General features: G+C 38.7%; 2 protein-coding genes across 2 annotated transcripts; both read left to right on the forward strand.

The window, feature by feature from the left end:
• Nucleotides 1-8,970: 8,970 nt before the first annotated feature.
• On the forward strand, nucleotides 8,971-19,396 carry LOC105380197 (Bardet-Biedl syndrome 5 protein homolog). Its single transcript, XM_011549702.3, has 8 exons — nucleotides 8,971-9,185; nucleotides 13,008-13,072; nucleotides 14,739-14,822; nucleotides 16,589-16,766; nucleotides 16,993-17,083; nucleotides 17,524-17,670; nucleotides 17,960-18,151; nucleotides 19,029-19,396. The coding sequence occupies exons 1-8, from the start codon at nucleotides 9,124-9,126 to the stop codon at nucleotides 19,245-19,247; spliced, it is 1,038 nt and encodes a 345-aa protein (XP_011548004.3). The 5' UTR covers nucleotides 8,971-9,123; the 3' UTR covers nucleotides 19,248-19,396.
• Nucleotides 19,397-19,586: 190 nt separating this feature from the next.
• Nucleotides 19,587-21,607, forward strand: LOC125488813 (microcephalin-like). The gene is made up of 4 exons (XM_048622300.1): nucleotides 19,587-19,998; nucleotides 20,273-20,380; nucleotides 20,620-20,728; nucleotides 21,399-21,607. The coding sequence occupies exons 1-4, from the start codon at nucleotides 19,966-19,968 to the stop codon at nucleotides 21,605-21,607; spliced, it is 459 nt and encodes a 152-aa protein (XP_048478257.1). The 5' UTR covers nucleotides 19,587-19,965.
• The last annotated feature ends 524 nt before the right edge of the window (nucleotides 21,608-22,131 follow it).

Consider the following 22,131-nt stretch of genomic DNA (forward strand, 5'->3'; position numbering starts at 1 on the left):
AAACTCTTTCAAAAGCTGTACCTAACTATAATTATGTGTATGGGTGATTACATAAAGAACCGGGTTCCCTGTGTCTACCCGTACGGTAACCTGCTGTTTATCTTACTGCGAGTGCGTTATAGAGCATTTCCCGGTTTTAAATCTCTCAGTTCGCATACTTAATCAAGTTACCGGTACGGGTAGGTACAGGGAACCCAGTCTCTCTATGTAAGCACCCTATATAAGGCTTTATGCTCATGGTATACAGGGGGTCACCCGCTAAATTTACTTACGAACGAACCAATTACCTCGCAATCAGTACGCTTAATACCTACAACGAGATAGAGGCAATTCTTGTTTGTTCTTTTGTCGATTTATAGACCCCCTGTACCTGACATACTATAAAGCAACTTTCAGTATGGGACCAACTCTGAAATCGTGGAAAAATACGAGTCTGTACTAAACATTCCTCTTTAGTATTTTTTGCACTATGTAAGACCCTAATTGGAAATAATACATGGCGTCAGGCCATGACCCCACTACAGTGGTGAGTAAATTAACATTTCCTTCCGCTAGAAAGTTTTGAGCACAAGCCCCTTTTTTTATTATTGTCGGGATTTTTCACTTAAACGCTCGCGGAACCCCGAAAACTAAGGAAATTTGAAATCTCGCCATCTGGCGGGCAAAGTTAGCAACTTTACTCTACGGGGCGCTGTCGAATTATTTTTTGTAAGAAATTACGGCAACGCATTACAACTTGTCCAAATTTTTTAAGTAAAACTTTGTTTCGAGGTATATTAGAGGTGGTTGGTAATAAATTCACTTCTTGAGGTAAGAGTACGGGTATTAGGAAGAGATTATTGTGAGTAAGGATTTGAGGTCTAGTAAGTTTTAATTGGAAATGCTTACTTTAATAAAACAACATAAGTTTTTATGATTGTATCAACCTTATACCTCTCGTTCTTCGCCAGTGGTTAAAAGGGACGTTTTAATGGTGCCACGGGCTGCACTTTACAACTTTGTTATGAACGAAGGTTAAAAACGAATAGGTATTCAAACGAAGGTTACCGTCCAGCCAACGGGAATATCACTGATAAATTTCCACCATTTCAATAAACTTTTAAGTTCTCCAAGAAATAGGGGCACCATAAAACTATAATTTTCTCAGTCTTCCTCATTCAATCACATTTATACACTTTAATTTTCATGAAAAACTCTGGGGGACAATTTATACGACGAAAAACGAAGAATCGACTTAAATATACATACATATATGTCTCTATTCTCTCTCTATAATTTCCAGATACATTAGGACCTTGTCAAAGTAACAAACCGCCTATTAATCCAAAGATTACCTTTTTGTGAGTTTGACATGGTACAAAAGCGTATAGCCACTAATGAGGCTGATCGTACAACCCTATGCAAGTCATTTTAAAAATAATAAATAAATAAATATAAATAAATATGTGGGGACATCTCACACACGGCCATCCGACCCCAAGCTAGGCAGAACCTGTGTTATGGGTGTCGAACAGCTGATATATCTACACAAATACATATATAGATAGGTACTAAATATAAATGTCAACACCCAAGACCCGAATACAAATTCCTTTTTTAAACAAATGTCTGCCCCAGCCGGGAATCGAACCCGGGACCTTCGGCATAGCTGCCAGTGGGCCACTAACCAATACACCATTCAGTCGTCGTCGTTTTAAAAATAATAAGCCTACTTCCCCCATCCCTTTAGAGTTTAAATGTTGAAGCCTTCTTACCGGAGTGCCCTTCCCAAATGGGGCTTCAGCATGAGTGCCCTATTAACCGTAAGGGCCTTTTTAACTGCCGGCTGAAAAAGAGAGGTCTTTGACGTGTGTATTTTGTAGGTATTTGTCTTACGGGATAGCTATTTGAGTTTCTCTGAGGTATTCCAGTTAGTTGTCCCGTAGAATAAGGTGTTTTTGGAGATTGTCATTATTCTATGGTTGACTTGGTTGTAGCTCCGATAGGGTTTTTTTTATCTGTTCAAATAGCTAAAGAGAATGAAGAAGTTTGTGTCCTAATTTCGGATGTGGACACCCCATTAGATTAGAATATTATAACTGGGTACACCCGAGTCCGCGTTGTTCTATGACGAAAGACTCACCTGTGTGTAAACATACACATCTAAGGCAATGCAAAATATTTAAATATTGCAATATAAAAAGAGCAGGAGTGAAATTTGAAAAGTATTTTTCCAATTTCTTATGTACCGAAATCATATCGACATACATAATATATGTTTTGCATTACCTCTGCCCAGCAATTTCATACCGTCTCGTAGATGCGTCGAAAATATTGAAATATATTGTAAATATCTTCCATTTGCGAACCGTATCAGTTTATGAATATATTTCGTGTCATACGAAAGTTCCTGTGAACTTGTCTGCCCGTTAACATACCACGAGCAATGAAAAAGTTCCAGATACCAAAGCTCCAAATTACTAACTCCTAATTTGTTGTACCTACTTAACTAATCTTTGTTTGCATATTTTATATTATTTCATGTTGCTATCTTTGTAAGCTGTGGTTACCTATAAGTGGATGGTCACCTGACCTGAAACATCTATTGTTAAATTAATTAAGCTGTTTTTTAATGTAATGTGTACCATCTGTAGGTGATCCATAAATAAATAAATAAATAATAAATAAATAAATAAACGCCGCCGCGCCGTCTGCATACTTAATAAATGTTTAAAAAAATTAGGGTAATTTGATGTTGACACTTTGTAAGTACTTTTTCATTGCTCGTAAGTGTATGTCCACTGTGGTAATATACAGGGTGGAATTTTCTCCACCCTGCGCCCTATATATATACTCTGTGTATGTTTCTCTTTCAAGCTGAGCTAACCCATTTACAGCACCGGTAAGGCCGGGGTCTCCTATTTACGCCGCAGGTCGCGTCCAGCGTCACGCCGTAGGCCGCGTCACGATGCTCACTATAGAAATGTACTGATGCGGTCTCCCTCACACGCCGACGTTGGCGCGTAGACGCCGTAGGTAGGCCGTAGGACGTTGATCGAAGCGTTTACGCCAAAGTCAGACGCCGCATATAGCATAAAATAGGAGACCCAGGCCTAAGCAACACTGATGCGCATTTTATTATTAGTTTTGAATTTTCTCTTTATACCTAGGTGTTTCTGGGTGTGTACAGGGTGTTGCAAAAAGGGTATGCTAAGCCGAAAGGGGGTGACTCAGGGGGTCATCCTGAACAACTTTTGTTCTACGAGTTTTGAAAATTAACGAAAAAAATATTTTCCTTTTCCATAGAAACTTTGTTGGTCACGTGACTTTTTTACTATGGCGAACGAATATTTTTTTTGCGAATTTCCAAAACTCGTAGACTAGTATACTAAGCCGAATCACTTTTTGCAACATCCTGTATAATAAACGTATATAATTTCACAACACAATTTACCTACATTCTACATAATAGACTCTTACACATATTCCTCTAACAAACCTATTAAAGAAATAGGCTTTTAAACAGCGATATGTATGCACGGAGGATGTCGCAGTTAAGTCGCAGATTCGTGCTATTATCGTCCTGCCCATTATCCCCTATAGCGGGTAGACAACTAGACATTGTGCGAACTGCCGATTACGCCTATGTTGCAGGCACATGGGGCAGGCAGAGGATATTGTTCCTGGTAATTAGAGTGAAAATATCTTAAGTTGTTTAACGTGTGTTTTGTGTGTTTCGTTAAAGATTTTAGTGTAAGAAAATTAAGTGTTTAACAAAATAACAGAGAGGCATATAAAAAGGCAGTGGGTGATAAAAGGTAATTGCTAGGATGCTTATTATTTAATTAAAACAGACGTAGTTAACCAGATAATAAACTCACAAGCATTGAAAAAGTTCCACTCACAAAATGCCGACACCAAACGACCACAATATTTTTTTATCTTTATTAATTGGAATATGAACAAAATATTACCGTTTTTAGTTGGTACTATCCGACTGCTTGTTAACAGTTTTTTTTTCAGTGTTTAAATGTACTTCAATGTTGCCGAAGGCTTCATAAGCTAGTTTTTTTTTGTTTCGGTGTTTTCTCAGTGGAACCTTTTCATTGCCCGTGAGAGTATTATTAAGAGAAAACAGCAGAATATTTACGAAATCAATCTAGATTATAGGTAATACGTGGATGCACTAATTTATCTCAGCCTAAAATACAAGGGACCCTAAGGATATATTATATAACATTAGTAAAAACTATGAGTGATTATGTATGTAGGTGAGTATCTCATGTAATTCTAATCCTAACTTCCTAACTAATATTATAAATGCGAAAGCAACTGTGTCTGTCTCTCTGTCTGTGTCTTACTCTTTCAGGATTTTAAAGAAATTTGGTATACAAATTATGGTCTAGCTAGACCCTGAGAAAGAACATAGGCTACTTTTTATTGCGAAAATCCCACGGGAAAACTTTTTAAGGCGAAGCGAAGCTCGCGGGAACAGCTAGTCTAAAATAAATGCAGCGAAAATCCCCGAAATCATATCAAATGCTAGAGAGAAGCCACCCACTTTTCGCACCACATTTGTACTCACGTGATAGGTTGCGAACCATATCGCCGTTTTGGAATAAGTACAATGCACTTAGGATACACATCTAGAATCTAGATGTGCAGGTTTCCTCACGATGTTTTCCATAGCCGTAAGAGCACCTGGTATTATTGTACTTAAACTCCTTAATTGAAAACACTATTGAAAGAATTCATTGGTACAGGCCAGGATTTGAACCCACGGCCTCTCGATTGAGAGGACGAGGCCTTATCCATTACGCCACCACCGCTCTAAAAAAGCTAAATATCTACCCTAAAACAAACTTTAAAAGCCTATTAAATAACAAAGAGATCCTTACATCTTGAATTATTACGCCATCGAGTACCCTCTAAAAAGTAACTAAGTAATACGAATCATAAATAATAAACAAAACACGTGTAAGTAAAATACCTAAAATACAAAGCGTACTTTAAGAGTGTAGAGACATCTCTCATTGGTACAGGGTGTTCAAAAAGAGATGATTCGGAACAACTTTCATTGTAGGTATTTTTTTATTTTACAAAACTTTGATCACGTGGTTTGTTTTATTTTAACTATGGAGAAACAAATATTTTTTTCGCGATTTTTCAAATATCGGGTGTAATGCCAGTGTGTTAGTACACCCGATAATAAGTGTTATTAATGTTATTTTTCAAAATAACCCCCTGAATCACCCGGTGTTGGCTTACTGTACTACACTCACGTGCAAAGAAACACTTCCACTTACAAAATACAGACACCAAATGGCAATTTTTTTTAAAAACATTATAGTAATTTGTATAAAATATTTACGTTTTAGTTAGTAATATTTTGATGAGCCGTTAAATTTACTTAAATATTGCTGAAGGCGTCATTAAGTTAGTTTTTTTCCTCTCTAAAGTAAGTAATTTGGTAATTTCCTCAATGGAACTTTTTCATTGCCCTTGAGTGTATTTTGGAACAACCTGTATAAGAGTGTAAATCTGTTTTAATATAATCGGTGGTGCTGATCTATTCGGTCGGATCTCGCTGAGAAACACGATAAGACTTGGTGCGTGGCGGATACAAGTTAACACAAGAATATTATTTTATGGATATGGCTTAAATGGAAAAAAAGAGAACACTAACAAAACAAACACTCACACCTTGTACGAATGTACTCCCTTGGGGTAGGCAGAGGTGTATTGCTGCACCCACTTTTCGCCAGAACACCAAATGTATTAACAAGTGTTTAAAACAATATTTGTCTGATTTTGTAGGCGTTTGACAGCTCTAAACATGTGTTAAAAACTGTCTAAGCTTTGGTGGTATGGCCTAAACAATCGCCATGCCTGTCTCTGTCTGTTTGTCCCGTATGTCAGTCACAGATACTTTTTTTCTCAAACTAAAAGACCTACTTACACCATTGGGGATCGAACCCGGGACACTCAACACAGCAGTCAGTGTCACTAACCACTTGTACAGGCGACAAAAGAGACAAGTACCCGCAGCTTAAACAATGTCATCGACTAATACAATAATATTAGTCTATGACAGTAAGTGTGATCCACGTTATAATACGTTAGGCACCCTCTTTGTCTTTTAATAAAAATTACACACACATTCGCCACATCCAAGACAATTTCCCGCCACGCCGGCTCCAAGATGGCGGAAATTAAAAATTTACCTTCCGCCAGCGAAGGAATGTTTTTATACGCGTCATAAACCTAATGTTATTTATTGTCGTAATAAAGGGGGGAAAAGTGAAAAAAAATGGCGACGGAAAGCCACACGGCTTTACACGTTCCGTGCCTACACACTTTAGTTAAACGGGATCCTTGCAAAAATTTAATCTACCTTCGTAGGTACTTGAAAATACCTTAGTATAACTACAGGGTGTCTCTGTTGTTTACAAAATGGGAAGCAAGTAAGAACTCCTTCATGTGCCGTAAGACATTCTGTAAGTATAGGTAGGTATACTAAAAAAATGAAGTTTTCAAAATCATGGAAGATAAAATAAATGACTACCCGAGCCACGTGTTTTCGTCGAGTTACGTAAGTACTAGGTAGTCTCGGTACGTAGGTATCCTGAATAGATCTAAATTAATTAGAACCATTTTAGGTTATGTTTTGTATATAAATGTATATGTATATGTCTAAATAATAATATAAATAATAAGATCTTTAAAAGTTACCTAGTTTTTGCATACCTAATTTTAAAGATGTTAAATTATTTCGCCCTTGGTACTGACTGGCAAGTTTTTTCTTTTGTGCACGTAAAGAGGACGCACGGCTGAGCGGTGATATCGCCTCCTTTTACCAAAACCAAACCTCTTTTTTTCATTAAGTAAATGTAATACCTAAATATAGTGCGACAAACTTATCTGTTCCGGTGAGAGCGAACTAAATTGATCCATATCTCATTACTTACTAATGAATTGTGTATTGTTAAAAATTATATGGGTTTGTTAACACCGCAAGAGCGAACTATCAATACTTGCAAACTTAAAATCTTATAGAATGAAGAAATATTAGACATTTACGTGAACTCTCACCGGAACAGATAAGTTTGTGGCACTGTACCTACCTATTCTACCTATGACATCTAGACATCATCAATAGACCAATCCGACCCTCAGACCAACTACATGAGTCGCGAGCACAAGTTTCGAACCTCCGTTAACGTTGCGTATCGTCAACTGTCACTGTCAAAATGTAAGGCAAAGTTAGTTCCCAAAGTGACATTTGTTTTTTCCATATGTTAGGTGGAATTTCACCAAACGCTAAACGTATTTAGTAGCCTGTCATACATCTGTCAGTTAGTACAAAATGTATTTAAAATTTGATTTAAGTAAATGCGTTTCGCGTTTGGTAAAAGTGACCCTTCGTGTAGATCTGAAAATAGTATCGAATCCTATGCTCGCTGGATGCAATGTAGTCGGTCGTTAGGTAAATGCAAATCTACAGAGCGTTGCAAAAAGGGTAAAGTATAAATACTATGTCAAAAAAGGAAATTAGCTAAAAACATTTTCCGTAGAAACTTTGTAGGTCATGTGACTTTCTTCAATCGTCAATTTTGTCATTTTATTTCATTTCCGGGCTTAGGTATTACATGCTGAACACGTTGGTTTCGGCTAAGTACCTATACTCTTTTTGCAATACCCTGTGTATCCGAGGGTATTGACACGTTGTTCCTAAAATAACTTTCCACAGTGCCTTTCTCAGAAAAAACCACCAGACGAAAGAATATAAAAAAACAAAGCAAATTAATAAAGTGTCCCTTGAGGACGTTCTCCTAGCGAGATGAATCTTAACAACACAGCGAGACGGATAAAATTTAATTTCCAACAGTACTAAGACAAAAATTACTTAAGTCCTATCATGAGGACATTGAAACGAGTAGAAAAGTAAAAATACTTAAATAAAAGACTAAATTATGGTAATATACCAACTATTTACTAACAACTTTTTACCCCCGACGAAAAAGAAGCGTACAACTTATTATAAATTTTACGTATGTATCTAAGTATCTGCGATAGCGTCTCTCAAACGGCTGAACCGATTTGCTTTTTTCGGTAGACAAAACTCCGAGTGTTCTAGTCATATTTTATCAAAATCGGATTAGCCGTTCAACAATTATGCGACTATTAGTAGGTACCTATTGTATTTCGTTTTTTTTTTTTTTAATTTTGGTTAGGTTATAAATATTATGTACACCCACTGTACACCTGCCTATTTCCTCATCTCTAGTAACTACTGTTCCGAAGTCTGAACACTGCCTAATGTGAGCGACTGTTCAACGTCCACTCAACTTACTTAGTATCTGACCTCCCTCAACTTATGTAATTATAAATGCCGATTACAAATTTTGTACTCAAGTTGGGGACGATGCTTGTAAACATTAATTAGTGTTGTTGTCACTGCCAGTTTCAATAACTATAATTCTGAAAAAGTACTTACTCGACATTGGGAAGAGTGGTGGCAAGAAACTAACCTAAGATTAGTACATATTTAGTTTTAATAATTTAAATACCACCCTAACGCATACCTAAAGCTATTAACATTATTTAGATTTAAAAGTTCTATAAGTACCACCTACCTACTTAGTTAATCATTTTATTTGTAACCAGGTACACTGGCATCCACGACACAGGCTGAGCCTAGTGTGGAAGCCACCGAATTTCGATAATTTATAATCTCTCACCCTTTTATTTAATTTCCTAAAATTGTTTGTTTGTACCTTCTAACTTTTTAAATTCTATGGTGTTTAAATAAATATTTTTTGATTTTTTTGATTTGATTTTTGAACTCCAGAGCCCGACTGTGCTCCTGAATCCCTTTCGATGCCTCCTAAATAGGAAGGCACCATTACCTCCTAATAATGTTTTTTTAACTGGACCACAAAAATATTATAACTAACCACTTGCTTTTTCTGAGGCCTACAGTATCTATGGTTGTTGCTATGGGAACGCACCAATCAAAACAACAAACTTGGAAGTTATTTTTTACTTTTAAACAATATTATTTTCAGCCAGTTAATTAATAGTGGAACCCATAGAATAAGGGATACGAGTATCGATTACTTATTCTAAGTACTATATTCAATAATGTCTAAAAAACCTGGAGCGGTGTGGGAAGATCGGGAAGTACTGTTCGATTTGCCTTTCAAGTAAGAAAAACAAAAAAAAACTGTTTTATTTATTGAACTGATACACATATTACACATTTAATATAATTAAACACTGCGATTCATTATGAAAAACTTAGTTAACTGTTTATTATTAAAAAATGTGGGGCCATAAAACATAGTAAGTAACTATTAGATAACGTAAACTTCCATAATTTAGTGTGCTAGGGTGATTCTCAAAAAATGGCTCCAAAAGCATAATTTCATTGGCGCATTTTTTTTTTCATGTTGTTTGAATATTATACCCCATATATTGTAGAGGCTTTAGACCTCTTTAGTTATCTCTTATTGGCCCTGAAATCTATCGAGCCGATTCAAAGTTACAGCGATTTTAAAAAATTTTGGGGCAATGAAATTAGATTGGCACCAATGAAATTAGAAAACACACCAAAGAAATTATAAAAGGTCCCAAAGAAGTTAGTTTTTAGAACAAAGAAATTAGAAATTGTTTTAAAGAAATTAGTTTTATACGTAGATTGCAAAAAATACACAACAAAACTAAAAATCACGCATATTTTTATTTTTTTAACATAATTACCTGATCACGTAAGGGTGCAAGGGTTCTAAACATCCCAATGAACCAATTGCCAACCTCCCCTGCCCGTGATGCACTCTGCTAAATAACAGACGAGGCTCTGGCGACCGGATGATGGCAGTATAACCATCCAAAAACAGCTACTCTAAATCCCATAGGCCGGCGATAGGCAGCAGCGTCACCGGTATAAAAAAGTGTAAAGAGGACGAGGACACGATGTCCCTGGAGTCCGGCCACATGTTCTACCATCAGGAGGGCGACCAACTGTCCCAAGGTGGCGTAGGATTCCTCGTCAACAAGACCCTTGTCAACAACGTAGTGGAGATCAGCAGTGTGTCAAATCGGGTAGCGTACCTAGTATTTAAACTAACCGAGAGGTATTCCTTGAAGGTCATACAGTTATATGCACCAACCTCGGCACACTCTGACACTGAAGTCGAAGCAGTATACGAGGATATCTCTAGGGCATCACGTGTACTGCTAGGACCCAATACACCGTTGTGATGGGGGACTTCAACGCCAAAGTGGGAGTACAAGAATGCGACGAATCGAGGGTAGGACATCATGGCTTTGGTAGCAGAAACCAGAGAGGGCAAATGCTTGTAGACTTCCTCGAAAGGGAGGGGCTTTCTTTCTGATGAATTCTTTTTTTGAGAATCGGCCCCAGAAGAAGCGGACATGGGCAAGCCCCGATGGTAGGACGAAAAACGAAAAAGACTTCATTATGACTGACAAGCTGCACATTTTCAGATATGTCCCAGTGATCAATAGGTTTAAAACTGGGAGTGATCACCGACTTCTCCGAGGCACTCTGAATATCAACTTCAATCTGGAGAGGAGATGTCTGGTGAAGTCTACCCTTCGTCCCACACTGCACCAAATTGGAGCTGTCAACACCAGCTTCTAGAGAGGACTACAGTTCTTCAGAAGGGTGACCAAACCCTTCTGAAGAACTATAGACGAACTATAGACGATCTCGCTTTTAAGCCATGTATACAAGCTGTTCTCAAGGGTTATCACGAATGGTCTTGCCCAAAAGTTAGAAGAGTTTCAGCACCCGGAGCAGGCTGGGTTTCAAAAAGGCTTTAGTTCAATAGTCCACACAGTAAGGTAGATTATACAGAAGACCGAAGAGTATAATCAGCCTCTGTATCTAGCCTTTGTGGACTATGAAAAAGCCTTCGACTACATCGAGACCTAAGCAGTTTTGGAATCCTTGCAGAGATGCCAAATCGACTGGCGCTATATCGAGGTGTTGAGGTGTCTGTACAATGCCGCTACTATGACTGTCCAAGTACAGGACCACAAGACAAGACGGCAAGACCTATCCAACTGAAACGTGGAGTGAGACAGGGGGATGTGATGTGATATCTCCGAAACTGTTCACCAATTCACTGGATGTCTTTAAGACGTTGGACTTCAAAGGACATGGCATATGTATAAATGGCGAGTACATGTCACACCTCCGCTTCGCGGACGACATCGTTATTATGGCAGAATCTCTGCAGGAACTTAGCTGGATGCTAAGTGGCCTAAATGCTGCTTCCCGACGTGTAGGCCGGTATGAACTAGGACAAGACGAAAGTCATATACAATGCTCACATGAAACCGGAGCCGGTCGTCGTTGGTGAGGCAACAATCGAAGTTGTGCATGAATACGCCTACCTCGGGCAGACTATTCGGCTAGGCAGAAGCAACTTGGACAAGGAGGCTGCAAGGCGCATCCAACTGTGTTGGGCTGCATTCGGGAAACTTTGTCACATATTCTCCTCGTCCATTCCTCAGAGCCCGAAGACAAAAGTCTTCAACCAGTGCGTCCTGCTAGTGATGACGTATGGTGCTGAGACGTGGACACTGATGGTAGGACTGGTCCACCAATTTAAAGTCGCTCAGCGTGCTATGGCTCTCCATAGAAACCCCAAGCATAACTCTCTAGTTATACTTGGGGTTTCTCTGATGGATCGTATCAGAAATGAGGTTATCCGTCAGAGGACTAAGGTTACCAACATAGCTGTCAAAATATGCAACCAGAAGTGGCAGTGGGCTGGTCAAATCTGCCGAAGACGAGTTCTCGAGTGGAGACCACGAACAGGCAACCGCAGCGTGGGACCCCCTCCTGCCCGCTGGACTGACGACCTTAGGCGGGTAGCCGGTAGTAGTTGGATGAGGAAGGCCGAGAACCGAGTGTTGTGGCGCTTATTGGGAGAGGCCTATGTCCAGTGGATGATTATTGGCTGATGATGATGATGAGAGAATTAACCATAATAGACATTGAATGCATAAAGTTAGCGTTATTAATGGTGTTTCATACTCAATACTAATTTCTTTGTATCAAAACTAATTTCGTTGGCGCAGAATGCCAAAGAAATCCAAAGAAATTATTGCCAACGAAATTAGAAATCATCACTTAAAATTTATTTTTACAGAAAGCTGATGTACAATTGGTACCTTTTATTGACACGTGCATACTGTTTGAATAGACATACGTGGACAAAAATATGTATGCAACAAAAACAAATAATAGCATGAAAGTAACAATCGAAGAAATTAGGCACTTACCTGACCAAAACCCGTTATGGCGCAAAAAAAAAAATTTTTCGTCATACTCCGTAAACTTACGCTCCTCTGCTCCTGGTTGAAGATAGTGGGAGACTGAAGGGTGAGGGACGCATGGTGATTATGTCCGGTGATCGTTTAAACGCAGAGTAGGATGACGGTATCGTTACGCCAAAGAAGTTAGTTTTTTTTCTCGGACAAAATTGAATGCCTTATATTTTTGAAAACTAAACCTAAGAGTGAATAGAAACCTAATTTACAATTACCATAAGTATCTGTTATAATGATAACATATAAATCATAAGCTTATTTTACTTTAAAAAGTGAGTTTTTCTTGACCTAAAAATAAAACCAAGTGAAGGACGCGCCAAAGAACTTATGATATTGAGTTTTAAAAAATCATTGTCGCTTTCTTTATAAATTTATGCATTACATTACTAATGTATAAAAACGGTCACAAGATACATTATTTAAAAAAAATACATCCTGGTATAAAACTATCAATTTCATGTATTTTATGGCTTGGACATACCTAAATCGCGTCATTTGAGAATCACCCGCCGTAAAATGAATAAACCGACTCGGTATTAGGGCGAGGCCCTATAGGTCAATCGTCGCAATGTTGACTATTCCTTTGGGACTTTCGGCTTAACACGACTCAACGCACCAATGGGGCCTCATCATTATACACCTTTTATGATTTCTCTTACCAGCTACCTCCGTCTCCGTCCCGGCGAAAAGATCTTCGAGCGCATAGAGCCGATAGAAGACACTAAAGGTAAACGACCACCGTCCGGCATCGAACGCAACGGACACATCGCATTCAGTATTCTTTGTACAGATATTCTCACTCATCATTGCCGACACTTAGTTTCTCCATACATTAATATGAATCCGTTTGGTGCGATACGTACGATACCTACCCATAGGCAGTGGCGGATTTACCTATAGGCCAAAAAGGCCAGTGCCTAGGGCGGCAGATTGAGAGGGGCGGCAAATTTGGAAAATAAGTAGTTTTTTTTTAATAATTAATTATACTTGTATCATCTGTACCATCCATGTATAAATTACTATTATAAAATACAAAAACGATTAATAAACGCTTTGTAATATTTCGATAAAACCGGATCCTGGATCATTACATACCTACATATCTTTCTACTGCGAAAACATAATTTGGAGCATATTATTATTTATCCAAACTTGGATAGCACTTCGCATTGCACACCGCTGCCCCCCTGCTCTTGAAAGGCAATGTATTGCGTCTGTCTTGCGTTGGCAACATTTAGATTTTGACCAAAAAAGTCTTTTTTGGCGTTTTTGTAAAATAACTTCTAAATTGTATGCATTATATTCTTGTTTCTAGGTTCTTAAAATAGGCATTACCTAGCTGATTACATAAGTATTTTTAGTCTTTGGGGCCGTCCATTAATCACGTGAGGCTCAAAGAGGGGGGGAGGGGGTACGGAAAACCTCACGAAACATCACGAGGGGGGAGGGGGGGTCTCGTTAGACATTACGTGTATTAATTTTTTGACAAAAAGCGCTAGGTATTTCTGAACCGAAATTTTGAACTGCGCAAAATTTTCTAAAATAATAAATTTTATTGCAAATACACATTATAATTGTTTTCCAATTCAAAACGCAATTTTCGATATACATTTTTTCTAGTCAAAAATAGCCTTTACATAGATTTCCAAAAAAATACACTTGATCCAGGGGGGGAGGGGGGTGGGGTGGACCCAAACCTCACCGAATATCACCTTGGGTCAAAAAATTAGAAAAACGACATAATCGTGATTAATGGACGGCCCCTTTGTAAAACGCTTTTGAAGAGAAGTTATGATTTTTTAAATGTTGACAACGAAAGACAGACGCAATACATTGCCTTTCAAGAGTAGGGGGCTGAACGAATGAACCGATTTCAATTTAGTTTTTTTTTGTATCACATGTGTTCTACGGGAGAGTGTTCTTAGACAATAAGTTTGCTGAAAATCGATTTTTAAAAGTTACAGATTACAGATGTTTTACGCTTTAAAGTCTTTTTAGGGGTTTTTTATTTGCCTGTCAAATTAAACTTTTTAGGTTAACATTAAACTCTTCAGTACATAGCAGGTTGCAAAAATAATCTAATTAAATGACAGAAATATGATTAAGTTCACAATCGTACTAATAACGGAATTAAACTAACGTATTGAAATTCAAAAGTCAGTAGGGGCGGCAAAATATTAATGGCCTACGGGCGGCAAATTTGTAAATCCGCCACTGCCCATAGGTAAAGTACGATCGCTATGCACAGCGAAAAACGGGCATTGCCCTTTTAAATTTGACTCTGTCGCATGCACCTTGATGGCCGGCGTCAGAGATGAAAAGGTCAACGTTCGATTTTCTCTGTGCTTGCCGACCGGCCTTGAAACACCTTACAGCATGGACTGTGGTTACAGGGAATACGGGGACACGAGGGCGCATGGTGCTCACGTGTCTACGCATCATCTGGCACTCACTGGCGCAGCCAAGGATCAACTTGTGTACGTATTGGAATGTTATTAGCCAATCATCGACTAAAAGGGTTTCTAAGATTCTATTTTCTAATCATCTTTCTCATGTAGCCACTATCGGCTATGAGTCTATCAGTCAAAGGTCGTAAATGGACCGATTTTGGATTATCAGAAGCACCCTCAATCAAAAGCTTTAAATTTATTGAAATCGACCATTTCAAAGACGAGGCACACCGCAGCTTTAGTACAGTATAATTTCATGAAATAAAACTCTCAGATAAAATCTAACAGAGCGTGAAGTAATAAAGGACACTAGATGATAATAAATCGTGCAACCCGCACAGATATGATACATGGATCGTTAAACTGACATAGTGCGTGAAGATAGGTGGTCTACACTTGGGATCATTGTTAAGGATTGTTTAAAATGAATCGAAATAAATTACGAAATTTACGAATCATCTAAGTGGAAATGCGAACGCTTAATAAAGCTTACATAGCAGCCTACTTGCTTACGAAATAAGCTCCCGCGTTTAGGAACTCGCCTCCTTAGAGACCATAGAGTTTAAGTATAAGGAGATGGCATTAAATATAATGATGGCCGTTTAAGTTTGTATAGTGCCACAATCTTATCTGTTCCGGTGGCGACGTCTATGTGATCGAATCCAGTGTTGCTTTCGATTAAATTTTGCCTATTTCTGATTTAAACGACAATGCATTTCTGCTATTACCTATTGTTATAATTAGGTACATTCATAAGTATAGATAAATCAAAATATAGGGTCGATAGTAGGTAAATGAAAGTGGATATAATTATATCAAACGACATTTTATTGTATGGAAAATTTGTCCACGGCGAACAGAAATAAAATTAGTTCTGATTATGTTCTGCTTCTGATATAGGAGATTGAATCTAGATTACAATGGTATAGTATAGGTAATTTATATGTGGGTGGGAATAACGAGATAGATAGACTTAAAAAAAACTATTAATTAATTATTATTTTTGAACACTTTATTTTACATTTTCTAAAGTAACACAAAACAAGAGCATACAATTAAAAGAAATTCAGACAGTGTGCAAAGGCTAATTCATCATCATCATCATCATCATCATCACGTCCCCACTGCTGGGGCACGGGTCTCCTTCCAAAGGCTAATTGCCAAAAAGCAATTTTTTCAGCCAACTCTTGATAACTCAACAATGACATGTCTTAAATCATCATTATTTCGTCTAAAATCGCTGCAGGTGCGCGAAATTCTTCTTGATATACTGCCTAAGATTTAAAGTATCATGTCATGTCCTCACACCTGTAATCAAAGAAAAATAAAGTTTATATACTTTTCATCACGAGTATCACGACCCATCCCGTCCCCACTGCTGGGGCACGGGCCTCTCGGGAAAATATTTCATAAAATGACATGGAGTATATGGGTAAAATTATTCGTTATATTTGGCAACACTAACCTGTAGCCGCTGCAACTCGTTCTTCCAATTTTTCAAACGGAATTAAAGGCGCCTGAATACGTTATTCTTCCTGTAAAGAAGCCAATATATATAGTACTACTTTTCTTGCATCACATTACAGCGCTTTTGGCATTATTTCACCCAGAAAATCACAAAACAAATTAAATAACGTAGCGTCAGCCTCTTCGCAGAAATTGACAACTCAAATAACGCACAGAGTGCCACAGAGTATGACAATGACGTTTCGTTAGTTGCACATTTTGACCACCGGAACAGATAAGATTGTGGCACTATACTTAAACTTTTTTCTATCTATATCTCTTTTCAGCCATAGGCCTGAACACGGTTCTGTCAACCAGCACAAAGATCGTGAGCTCCGGCCTGCGTGGAACCACTCAGGCTCTCTATGTGCTTGCAGCTCAGAAGAATAACCGATACGAGTTTATATTCACTAACCTCTCGCCTTCTTGCGTGCGCCATTACACGGCCGTCGTTGGCGCTCACAGGTAAGATCTTACAATAAGGAGTTGGAGGAGCGGGTAACATGCCAGCTTCTGACCAAAGAGACGCGGGTTGGAACCTATGAACCACTATGAACCTATCGGCTATGTAGGAAGTAAGTAATAAGTCATAGATGGCGCTAGCAAATCTACAAACGACACCACTGTACGTAGCAAATAACCTGAACAGAATAAAAAAAGAACTTACCTACATAACTCATCTTCATTTCAGAGCCTATGCAGGATCACGAATGTATAGAGACTTGAAATTACGAAGCGCTATCATACACAACAAACAACTGAGAATGCTGCCACTAGAAAAGGTATACCAATATTATTTTCTTTAAAATTCAGTTACTTTGATCTGGATCTTCTATGTAAGTACCGTGGAATCATTTCCATGAATTGTTTTTTGTTATCTATACGTTACCATGCACTTTACGTTACCATGATCGGGGTTCTCTTGTGACGGGAGGAGTCTTCGGGCCCATGAGGTTGCTCTCTTTGCCCGGTCTCCAGCTCCAGGGCCTTCCAGGCAGCGCCCGTGGGACCACCTATTCAGTCAGGCGGCATCTGAAGAGCAAGCACGGGGCGCTATTAAGAAGTGACAAAAGATTTCCATCGCGCACGCGAGCGTGACGGAGAACTCTTATCACGTCTTAATTGCGCCCCGTGCTAGCCCTTCTGGTTGGCTGTGCGGGTCTCAGGGAGCCACCGCATTAACTGGTAACGAAGATTAAACTACCAACTCCCTGAATTCCAGATATGCCTGCACGAGCACAGCATCTGGAACCTGTCGAGCGATGCCGGCAACCTGGGCACGCTGGTCGTGAGCAACGTGCGCGTCGTGTGGCACGCCGACGTCAACGACGCCTTCAACGTGTCCATGCCGTATATTACTATTGAAAACGTGAGTTTCAATATTTGCGATTGATGGAATGAAGTAGGATTTTGGCGCGTTTAATCTTAGCTTTTAAAAAAAGTTTTTAGAGTCTATGGTAGTTTTTTTATGTTGCCAGTATATAAAAAAACCCTACATGTGGGTATTAAAGTATCGCCATCAACCACCGATCACTATCTAGAGTTATTTAAGAGTTATTTTGAATAAACTTTATAATTTATTCACAGATTACGTGTCGTGTTAAACATCCTTCGTGGCTGGTTTTGTACACTATAAGTATCACCATATTTTATTCCAGATATCAATCCGAGACTCCAAATTCGGCGAAGCATTGGTCATTGTCACTCGGCAGTCATCTGGTGGCTATGTGTTGGGGTTCCGGGCCGACCCTCCAGACAGGCTGCGTCCATTGCTGCAGGAGCTGACTACATTGCACCAGGCGTACACTGAACAGCCGATCTTCGGCGTTGAAATGAACTGGGGTAACGAGGTAAGGGATACTTTAGACTAGAGATGCCACGAATATTCGGCAACTATTCGGTATTCGGCCTATTCGGCCAGTTTTTTCAGTATTCGGTATTCGGCCGAATAGTGCGTACTATTCGGGCCGAATACCGAATAGTAAATCATGTAAAAAATGACTTGTTATTTTAATCAAAATTGGGTATTTATTTCCAAATCACAACATTTTAGTACTTTAAAATTAATCAGTAGTAAGTTGTGCTGGATAAAAACGAGCAATTTCAGCATTTTTTGGTAGCCCACGATTGCGCTTTTCATTGTTACCATCCTCAGAAAATAACTCACTATAAACGCTACTTCCAGGTGAAGAAAGATACTTATGTTTTTCCAAATTTCAAAAGGTTCGGGTATTGTTTTTTGTTTGCTGACCACCACTGGTAAGGATCGGCAATATCAAATAAAAATTCAACTCGTTTGCCACAGCATTCTGCCTCCTAATAATTAGCATTTCTTATATAAGCTGTAGCGACTTCTTCAAAGCAGTTCCAGGAACAAAAAAAACAGGTTGTAGCGCCGAATATTCGGCGGCCGAATATTCGGCGCTTCGGCCGGCAGCGTCGCCGAATATTCGGTATTCGGTATTCGGCCAATTCACTATTCGTGGCAACACTACTTTAGACAAATGTTATGCTGTAGTGGTAACTAGTTTGAAGTCACGTACAGACATTAAATTTGTCGAATGCACATTATTTAGGTAATTAGCAAATGTCATCATTTCCATTACTTTTCAAAATGCTAAAATTAAAATGTGTGCCTTTATAATCGCTATAAAATACCGTTGTAAGTAGGTTTTCCAATTTCCAATGCATCATTTTATATACTAAAAATTATGTTTTATCTTATAGCCAGCCAAACCTGTAGTCGATGACATTGAAGAGCTAGTGGAGATCGGCGAGCCTCGAGGGGAAATGGGTCCGAACCTCTACATTGCTGCGCAGTTAGCGCAAGTGAAAACTGAAGAAGAACAGCAGCCAGTTTACAGCTCTTATCTAGGATTAGCCATAGAGCCCTTGAAAGAAGGATTTACACTTAAGAGTCTATTTGAAGTTCAAACTTCAACTTAAATAACGAATTAAACTAATTAAATAACTAAAACTACAATGAAAACATTATAAAATTTGTAATTTTACCAGTCAGTCTGCTTTTAATTTTCTAAGACAGAAAGAGTCCCTTATCCGAACAGAGAGTAGTAAAAATTGTCAATCATCTGAAAATTTTAATGTCAAATAAGTTGTACCTACTGTTTTTATTAAATAAAACAGAATAAAATAATAAAATGTGATCTACGACTAATAAACCTAAACTAAAATAGTACCTATAAATATTAAAATATTATAAAACTACCTACCTTAATAGGTTGTTTAATAATAATTTTATATTTATACGTTGAATAAAAAAAAATACTTTGACTTTGACTTTTCGCTGTTTAATTTAATAATAAATACTGGCAACACTCTACCCGCCTGAACTGTCATAACTTTGTCACATTGACAGATTTGACAGTTGACTTGCTTGACGTAACATAAAACGTAAACAAAACCGTACCGTGAAATTTCATGTGTTTTTGATTAAGTTTAATTCCACTTTATTTTTGTTTTTTGAGAGTAAAAGCACGTGTGAAACTCTACAAATACATATAATTCCAGATATTTCACAAAAACTAACATCTAACTCAAAACAACCTCCTGTAATCCTTTTAGTAGCGAACGAAAACTAAGTGTTTCCACCTCTTCTCTCCAGTTCAGTGAATATCTTCTAAACTCTCTCCATCATTCTCCAACCATGGCGAGTGGCAACAAGAGCGCAGCAGGACTGGTATAGCTCCCACTGCAGAATATTACGGTGTCTGGAAAAACGCTTTTTAATGCATGAACAATATTCAGTTTGCGCTACGGGTGACGAGTTTAAAGACTTTTATGTTGCATTAACAAAGAGACTAGGTACCTATGCTTGAAATAAATACATTTTGGTTTGTTTTTAGTTTGTATATTATTTTAGAAAGCTTGTAGTGGATGAATGCATGTTTGTAATTATTATGTTAACATTCTTTTAGCATATAAAATCAATATGTTTGCGTTCTTTTTTTCAGCGTCGCTCAGCCATCGCTGAACGTGTGCGGCTGCGAGCAGAGTGGGCCGAGCTGAAGGGCACCAACTCTTGTAGTGATGTGCTCCGAGGCCTGGTCATCCTTGTTGAGGTAATCAGAGGGAGCTTTTACCAGTGAAATATATCTTTTAATATAATACTTGTTTCTTTAGTAGTGTTTGTCACCAGCATGCCAAGAAGAAGAATATTACTTGAATTGTACACAAATGCAGACAAATTACAACAGGAAATGCTCAATATAGATGGTACAACTGGCGGCCTTATTAATAAGAATAATTTCTTACAGACTAGGTACCTCATTGTTATACTATATGTTGTTTATTATTCCAGGTGGGCCCCGGCTCCCGTGCACTAGCTCTCCGCTCGGCGCTGTCTGCGCTGGGCGCCTCTGTGGTGCCCAGCTGGGTGCCTCTAGTCACACATGTGGTCTGGGCTGCTGGTTAGTGACACTTTTGTTAATTGTTCAGTTGTTTATAGCACTCTGCAAACATGAAGGATTTCAAACCTATTTTTATGCTATTTTTCTATATTTGATCAGAATGAGTAGATAATTACATACTACCGTTTCAGTTTTTAAATTCCTAAAGCTAACTTGTGGGTACAATTTATAATACTACCCACAGAAAAAAAAAAATATCCTGAAAGGAAATTGAAGTAACTTCATTCTACATATTTCTCCAGAATTAATTAATTAAGTACTCATAAAGTCCAACCAGCCAGATATTTTGATTCCCTCTGGTGCAGAGACTAAGTTAGTATGGTGTTATTGGATATTATTGTGTTTTTTTCTTACAGTTATTGTAGGGGACATACAGTTCTGAACATGGAAGTAGAAAAAAAGGCGGAAGGAATCTCGCTTACTAAAACACTGAAGCGCCACAATGGCGGCGACATGAGAGTGTGTGGGTGCGTAGGTGCTACGTGATTGGCGCGCGGCGGCAAACTAACTTACTTTGAGTGTGAATGTGTGTGTGTCGGGCTCGTCGTAACAATGAATTCGACTTACTTTCGGTGCTTCACTTTTTAGTTAGCGAGATTCCTTCTGTCTTTTTTTCTACTTCCATGGATCTGAAATATTTTTTCTCATCTTATATTATATCCATCCCCAGGTGGCTGCCGCAAGGTCCGCGCCAAGGCGCGCGCGCTGGCCTGCCGCCTAGTGTCCCCGCTGTGGGTGGAGGGGTGCGCCTCGTCCGGGCGGAGGCTGCCCGAGGCGGCCTTCCCCGCGGCCACGAGGCCCTCGGACCTGCCGAGCCCTGCTACTCTACGGCGGCTGCTGGTGAGTGGGCTGGGGTTTTGGTTTAGCAGTTACAGATAAGCTGTTTTTTAGATAGTATTTTGAGTAATCAAAATTGGTTCAGCAATTTATCTAGGATTAAAAAAAGAAGTTAAATGTAGATATTATTCTGAGTAATCAAAATCGGTTCAGCAATTTATCTAGGATTGAAGGGGATGACTCGTGGATGTGAAGGAAACCGCGTGTTGGTAATACTGGATACTAGTTTATTGTTGCTTGTACAGCGAGGTCCCGTGGAAAGAGGCCGAGACTCCGCCTGTAGCGGCTTATATGCTACCACCACCCCCGACACTGCGCCATCTAGCAGGATGTATAGGAACTTAATAGTGTAGTAATGCTTAATAATCGATCTATGCAAGTAGCCTGCGAGATAACGCTGTGTTTACATAGGAAACTAAGTAGTTAAACCTTCTAATTTATAGATGGCGCTAATATATTGTTAACACAGTTAACATGCTGCGCCCCAAGATTCTAATTAGAAACTAGTTATTTGGTTTCGAATGGCGCTTATGCCCAAATAATTATTTATTTATCTGTTATTACCT

This window comes from Plutella xylostella, chromosome 7 (assembly GCF_932276165.1).
Source record: "Plutella xylostella chromosome 7, ilPluXylo3.1, whole genome shotgun sequence".
NCBI lineage: Eukaryota > Metazoa > Arthropoda > Insecta > Lepidoptera > Plutellidae > Plutella > Plutella xylostella.

What these genes read in the sequence shown, in the direction of transcription:
- LOC105380197 (XM_011549702.3), top strand. Translation starts at nt 9,124, where the DNA reads ATGTCTAAAAAACCTGGAGCGGTGTGGGAAGATCGGGAAGTACTGTTC. An exon ending in GCCGTCGTTGGCGCTCACAG is followed by an intron (nt 16,767 to 16,992) that starts GTAAGATCTTAC and finishes TCTTCATTTCAG; the next exon opens with AGCCTATGCAGGATCACGAA. An exon ending in GAATGCTGCCACTAGAAAAG is followed by an intron (nt 17,084 to 17,523) that starts GTATACCAATAT and finishes CCTGAATTCCAG; the next exon opens with ATATGCCTGCACGAGCACAG.
- LOC125488813 (XM_048622300.1), top strand. Translation starts at nt 19,966, where the DNA reads ATGGCGAGTGGCAACAAGAGCGCAGCAGGACTG. An exon ending in ACAAGAGCGCAGCAGGACTG is followed by an intron (nt 19,999 to 20,272) that starts GTATAGCTCCCA and finishes TCTTTTTTTCAG; the next exon opens with CGTCGCTCAGCCATCGCTGA. An exon ending in ACATGTGGTCTGGGCTGCTG is followed by an intron (nt 20,729 to 21,398) that starts GTTAGTGACACT and finishes ATCCATCCCCAG; the next exon opens with GTGGCTGCCGCAAGGTCCGC.